The sequence below is a fragment of the Corylus avellana genome, chromosome ca3 (assembly GCF_901000735.1).
Source record: "Corylus avellana chromosome ca3, CavTom2PMs-1.0".
In the NCBI taxonomy this organism is placed as follows: Eukaryota; Viridiplantae; Streptophyta; class Magnoliopsida; order Fagales; family Betulaceae; genus Corylus; species Corylus avellana.
In genome coordinates, this window is record NC_081543.1 from 36,837,371 (window position 1) to 36,844,366 (window position 6,996).

General features: G+C 32.7%; 1 protein-coding gene across 3 annotated transcripts in view; it reads left to right on the forward strand.

The window, feature by feature from the left end:
- Positions 1–3,768: 3,768 nt before the first annotated feature.
- Positions 3,769–6,996, forward strand: part of LOC132176069 (uncharacterized) — a 5,771-nt gene continuing 2,543 nt past the window's right edge. The window contains exons 1-5 of one of the 3 annotated variants that reach the window (XM_059588187.1): positions 3,769–3,926; positions 4,122–4,286; positions 4,624–4,736; positions 6,092–6,170; positions 6,811–6,839. In XM_059588187.1, coding sequence (XP_059444170.1) covers positions 4,143–4,286; positions 4,624–4,736; positions 6,092–6,170; positions 6,811–6,839 — 365 coding nt within the window. In that variant the 5' untranslated portion in view covers positions 3,769–3,926; positions 4,122–4,142. The other 2 variants (XM_059588186.1, XM_059588188.1) reach the window with 2 other exon arrangements.

A 6,996-nucleotide genomic window follows, 5' to 3' on the forward strand; every position in this document is an offset into this window, starting at 1 on the left:
TTGTCGATTATGATATAGTTTGAAGGGGGTATAAAAAAAATAAAAAAATAAAAAAGAAAAGGAAAAAAGTTAATTAGGGGCATGATTAAGGAGATAACTTTGATAAAAAGGTGAGGTTTGATTGGTGGATCTAGATCAAGGGAATTTTAACTCTTTTGGAATAAAAAAGGCAAAAGCAGCAAAACACGTCTAATAACAGTATTAAACATTTCTCCACTTAAAAAAAAAGTAGATGAGAGAAAAAGAATTCGTTAAAATTGATTGATTAGGATGAAATCTTCTTCTTCACTCAACGTATATAATTCTTCTTTTGCTCTTATCCCCTTCCACTTACTTCAACCTCTATAGAATATGAATATCCCACCTCACTCTTTCTTTCTCACATGTTATTATTACTTGCACCCATGAGTAAGTTTTAGGGCCTTTCTTTATGGAAAGTTTTTTTTTTTTTTTTGTTAGCCATATATAAAGGGTGTTTACTTTTGCTTTAGTCGGCATACTACAAGTTTTAGTCCAAATTTGGTTAGAAAATTGTTTTCGGATTCGTTTATTACATTGATGTGTGTTCAAAGTGTATGAGATTGTCACATGTAATTTTCACATGTATTTTAAATACATATCAATTTAAAGGAAAATTACGTCCTTAATATAACCTAGTCTCCAATATTACCCTCATTAGTGCTCTCTCTCTCTCTCTCTCTCTCATACATGACATATTAAAAGTCACGTATCTTAAATTACTATGTGTATACATTCTTTTTCCCTATAATGATTTGTTGAGATGCTTCCATCACGTCTGGGCCGCCACCTGAAGCCGGAGTAAGAGTAAGAGTTGCCTTAAGTCCTATGTCTCGTAGACCCGTGTGCAATTAATACGGAAAGACTCGACATACTGTAACATATGTTCTGCGAGCAATCAGGTCAAACAATGGTTCAGAGAAGCAAGAGCAAATGAAACAATTAGCTATGCTTAACTTTTTCGGGTGATGTTAAACATCACGCCCGGCATGATGCACGCCGGGGTAAATTGATATTTTAAAATAATAAAATAAAATATTTTATTATTATAATTATTAAAAAAAAAAATAACCTGACGTGCATGAACGGTCATGCATGCCTGCGTTCTTAGTATCATGGCCTAACTTCTTTACTTTCCTTTTCCTTAACAAAGAATTTTTAATTGTAAGAAATTTTGGTCCTTATATTTGGTGGAGGAGGAGCCTAGGGAGGTACAAAGGGACACCTAGACTAAAACCACCTAACCCAACTGATTTTGGTATGCCGTTTTGTTTGCAAAGGTGGGTAATGGCGGTTGGTATGAAAAGGTTGTACCAAGCAGCAGCCATTAAATTAAGAATGCAGCTTAATCATATAATATATCAAAGTCATGCATAATTATGATTATGCCTACAATCTAAGAGTTCAATTAAACAAGTATTATGAGTAGCCCTAGGTCTTGATATTGGTTTTGTTAGCCTACGTGTTGCCACATCGAAAGAGACTGATGATGGTGGCATGCACGTGGCATGCAAGTGGGTCTGATGGGTCCTCCTTGGTTTGAAAACTATCAAACGTCAAATTTGAATGCCCCATAACTTGTTTCTTTTTTGGGGTTAGGTGGGATGGGGAAGAAGTGTTGCAAAAGAATTCTCATTTCTCTTTCGTCCAATATTGCATGTATGTATCATAGTTAGCAAGTGGACCAAATGTTCCCAAAGACAATAATATCATTAATCCCATCAAAGTTTGTTGGTTAATGATGCAATCCAACTTACTTACACGTGCAATTTAATTTGCAAAGACACAGATTTTCTGTGACCTTCATTGAATAGACACAAATTTGTTCGACCCGATAGACATGGATCCTCTCCATTTGACCCTTGTATAAAGAAAGATCGGATCTTTTTAAAACCATTATACCCTTATTTTGTTGTGTTATTGACTTGAAACAACATGAACTTGTTGAAATGGAGATGAATTAACCATTCATTTTATGGTCTAAATTAATGGTGTATATGTTGTCTAAATTGCCTGGTCATTTAATTATTTTTTTATTTTTTATTTTTTTAAAAAAAAATTATGTGAGATATTATATACATCGTTAAATTTTTTGTGGGTTATCTCAGTATAAAGTATTAAGGCTAACAATTTTTGACATAATCTACGAACTCGACATGAATCCAATACGAAATTACATGAACCCAATACAAAATTAAATGGTTAGGGTTGAGGAGTTTGACATGTTTAATGAGTTAGGTTAGAGTTGATCTATATAATCTTATACTCATGATTCGACACAACTTAAAGTTGACACGTGACATAATGATTGACAATTTTTGACATGACTCGCGAAACCGATACGAACCCAATACAAAATTAGAATGTTAAGGTTGAGGGGTCGGTTTGACTCATTTAATTAAATAGGTGGGTTATAATTGATCTATAGAGTCATATATTCATGCATTGACATAACCCGAAATAGCACCCACAAAGAAAAAAAAAAAAAAAATTATGGCTGTAATTTGAGAGAATTATTTAACTTTTCCTTCTTGTGTTCGTTTTGGACTGTACTTGCTCTTTTGTTGCGTTTATCTGAACTTAATTTTCTAATTAATGTCATCGTTTGTTGTCCATATATGGGTTGCAACCATTTGAAGTAGGTTGTTGGAACTTTACTTGGATGTAAACAATTTCGATTTTGCTTTTGACAGTATATATAAATTATAGGAAGAAAAAAAACTATTAAATTGGCCATTCGGATTTGAAATTGTGACAAATAATTCTAGCTTTAAGGTTACAAAAAAACCATGTTTTTTTTTTTTTTTTTTTTAAGATATAAGATGATAAAAAAAATTAAAAATATGTTAAACTTTTAAAGACTTAAGCCCAAAATCCGCTTGATTGAATGCAATGGTGGAGCCAAAATTTTAGTTAAGAGGGGTAAAAAAAAAAAATTTATTAGGAAAAAACAAAATTGAACAAAAATCAATTAAAAATATAACTAATAAAATAAATAAACAATTCGACAATATTTAATTATTGTTTAAAATATATAAATATAATTTACAATTTATTTTGTCACGTCTGGATTAAAATGACAGTATCTTTTTTCCAAATTGTGTTGTGGAAAATCGTGGTTAATAGGTTGACAAGGTCATTTTTGTAGATATGCTTTTTGAATTTGTCCTCTATATTATGATGGTAATCATATTTTTTTTTCTTAAGCAATAATTTACTGGCATATTTGCTAAATCTAGCTCGATAAGTTTAAGGAAATGATTGATGTTCTTTATAATCTCATGTAACTATAATTATATATTTTATATAATTTAAATATATAGTAAAAGATAAATATTATTTAGTAGAATGAGATAATGTGCCGTGAAAATTAATTAATTATTTTTATTTTTATTTTTATAAGCCCTTATTGATTCAAAGGTTAATTTTCACGGCCAAATCATATAAGTTGCATGTCGTATAACAATTTACTAAATTTGACTAAGCTAAAAAAATACACTAATCACAAATTGTACTTAGACAAGTTAGGCCTCGATTTTTTTTTTCTTAAAATAATAATAATAATAATAATAATTTTAATCTTATAAGTTATCATGGTCTCTTAAGAGTCAAGGTCTGAACAAACTTTCAAAAAAAAACAAAAAAGTCCAAACAAAACAAGTGTTTCTCAACCTGATTCAAACGGTGCGTGTCTCTTTACCTAAACGTTGCGTTTTGCCAAAAACTAAAAGCCTCTTCTTTCTTCAACCTTCGTGACCTATCTTCTAACCCTAAACACTAAGAGTTACAGAAGAAAAGAAAAAAACGTTGGCGGTTGAGCATAAATCCCCACCTATCCTCTCTTGATCGATGCCCCTTGATGAAAGCTGAGAGTGGGCAACGAGGGTATCCAGAAAATTTACACCGAGGTAATTAGGTGGATTTTTTTGGGAGGTGAGGGGGGCATTTGACCCCTCTCAACCCCCTCCCTCCGCCCCTGATTGAATGCCCGAGAGAACTGTTGCTTTTTAATATGTAATCGTTCTCACCCTTGCTCAAGTTTCATATACTATTGAGATTTTGGGTTTTTGTTGCAATACTGAACCGTGCATGTGTATGGTCAGAATCACGAAGAGAGAGTTTGTATGGGTTCAGAAGTTGAAACACTCGAGGAGAGGTTAACGTCTATGCTTGGTCAGCTTCAAACAGAGTGCGGCATTCTTGAAAGAATGGTGTACAAGAACAAGAACCAGCATCGACGTTGCTCGTATTTCCAGTATCTTATGAAGGTTCATATTTCTTATTTCTTATTTCTTACTTTCCATTGAAGAAGAAGCTTACTCTTTGTTCGGTTTGTGGAAAAACTGATGAAAAGACAAGAAAAGAGAAGAAATTTGTCATTACGATGTGCTAAATATGCAAAAATCTTTGATTCTAGTTTGCCCAATAGCTGTAAATTAGCTAAGTTTACTGGTGGTTTTTATTGGATAGCATATAATGAGCTGTTTTGGAATTTTTTTTTTTTTTTTTTTTTTTTGTTTTTGTTTCCTAGATTGTTACTTCTATGTGTATATTCCAGATTTTTTTTGGGCTTCTGCACTTCACCTTATCTGTTTGGGATGTCAGGTGAGGAGGGATTTAAGGCTGCTGCAATCAGCTAAGTTGGAGGAGTTAGTAGATTCTTGCTTTTTAATTATCACTGGGAAGAGACCTAAGCAAAAGGTGCATCTTTTAGAAAGGTACAAGTTCTCATGGCTCGAATTGTGCCTAATCATTAAATTGATGGATTGTGCTATGTGAATGTTTAAATACTTGTATGTAAATGCGAAGTGAGCTTACCATAGAAAATCAAGAATGGCTGACACGCAGGTTTTACATTATAAAACGGCATGATTAAATCTTATGTTATTGATACTTCAGTGAAATTCCAACACTTGTTGCAGAATCTGCTATAAGATTATTTCTTTTATTTGAATGCTAACTCCCGACACATGCTAAGAAGCAAGTTTGGCAATGGTTTTTTTTTGCTGTTTGACTTGAGCATCATGAGCTTGCTTGTGCATATGCTTTAACAAGTATTTATTTCCTGTGAAACGCAATGCATGTGCACATGACAATATATGGTTTTCTTTGCCTTATTCTGAGTTCACACAATATTAATTAGACTTGGTCCAAAAATACATAAATGAAACTGACTTCCCTGCTGATTGCATTCAAGACAACCTAAACCAACTGATCACACACTCGATAGTAACTTATTGCATTAACAAGTTATACAAAGTGTACAAAAAGTTGATGTGCAAAAATAAAATTTTAATGTAGTTTGGTTAATATTGATGCCTAGCAAATTCAAAAGAACACTAACAACTACCTTTTGTCCAATATTTGGCCAGCTTTTTTTTTTTTTTTTTTTTTTTTTTTTCTGTAAAAGAAAATTTTGTCATAGAGCGACAAAAGCACTACAAATTATATATGATTAGCTCACAACCACAACGTAACCCTCAAGTTGATCTCAGATACAAGGTGAACGTTGTTATTATTACTTTCTGCCTAAGGTGAGCTATTGAGTATGAACATTTTGAACAACTTTCTTTATAGAACATAACATTTGTGGATGGATGAAGTCATTTTGTTTTTATAATTCTTGAACATGCTGTTGACTCATTTTTTCAATGTTAAACTTGCCATTTAACAGAAAATTTTAATAGAGGGGTGACATTGCAAAATTTTTAAACATAGAAAACTTGACATTGCAAATTTTTAAACTTTGAAGATATGATTGCAAAAGTGCCGAAACATTAGTGGAGTAAGTGAAGTTTCCCTAAAAAGAAACACCTTTCTCTGCCATCTGAACTATAATTGCATTTTCAATTTGTTATGGGTAGTATCTTTTGAAGTCAGAGAAGGGAAATAAAGAGACGAGCTTTGACTCTCTTTCTATCTGGATATGTTATGCGTGACGCCATTTCCCCAAGTATTGATGTGATACCTTCATTTTTAAATTTTGAATATGTACTTTGCAATGAGGAATGTTCATATGCTTGCTCATATAGGTAGTATGCTTAGTTTCTAGTTATTGACTATTTTTTCACAGTTTAAAGAGGAGAAAATGTGATGGTGGAAAACATAATTTTATGGAGCGACTTTTGGGATCTGCGCGCCTACTATCACAGGTTTGATCTTGCTTTTCACTGACAATTTTTCTTTGCTGTTATTGTTCATGCCGGCAGGGTCATTTTGACTCAACATGGTTAGAAATCTCTCCTCTCTTTGAGCTACTGAAAAGAGATTTCATGCCAGATGTTTGTTCTTCATTTTTAATTAAATACCCAATCTGATACTAGTTTTTTGTTTGGAAAGATCTTAAATTATTTTCCTTCATTTTAACTGACAAAGATGTGTGGTCTTTATTACTCCATGCAGTTTAACTGATAAGCAACTCTATTAAAAAGTAAAATCAATAGTACTCCGAGCTGGGCATTTTTCATTAAATTTAGAGTGGTAAAAAAAAAAAAAAACTTATGATTTAGCCCTTGTCAAAGTAATTATGGTGTTTAATAGAAGTTTTGATATGCAAGTAACGGTTTTAAGGTGCCAAATCTGAAACAAACTCAACTTAACTGAAATCCAAACTCAATTGAGGCCAGCTCCATGGCTTTCTAACTAATCTGGAGCAGCCAAATTGAATACTGCTTCTATAGGACTTCATGTTACAATGAGGCATATGATTTTGTTGAGGGCATCACCAGAGCATTTCAGTGTGGATTTCTTACTTGAGTTTGATATAGTAATATATGGTGTGTTTTCTTGCAGATGGTTGGGCCCATGTTGATGGCAGCTACGTATCCTTTATTTATTTGTTAAATACTCAGTTGTCCATATTATTTATATGATAGAAAATAATTTTTTGGAAGTTGGACACTTTTATATGCGGTTGGGCTGCTAATGAGCTTTAGCTCAAATGGTACTTCCTCCCCTTTGTAGCAAAAGAAGGTGGGG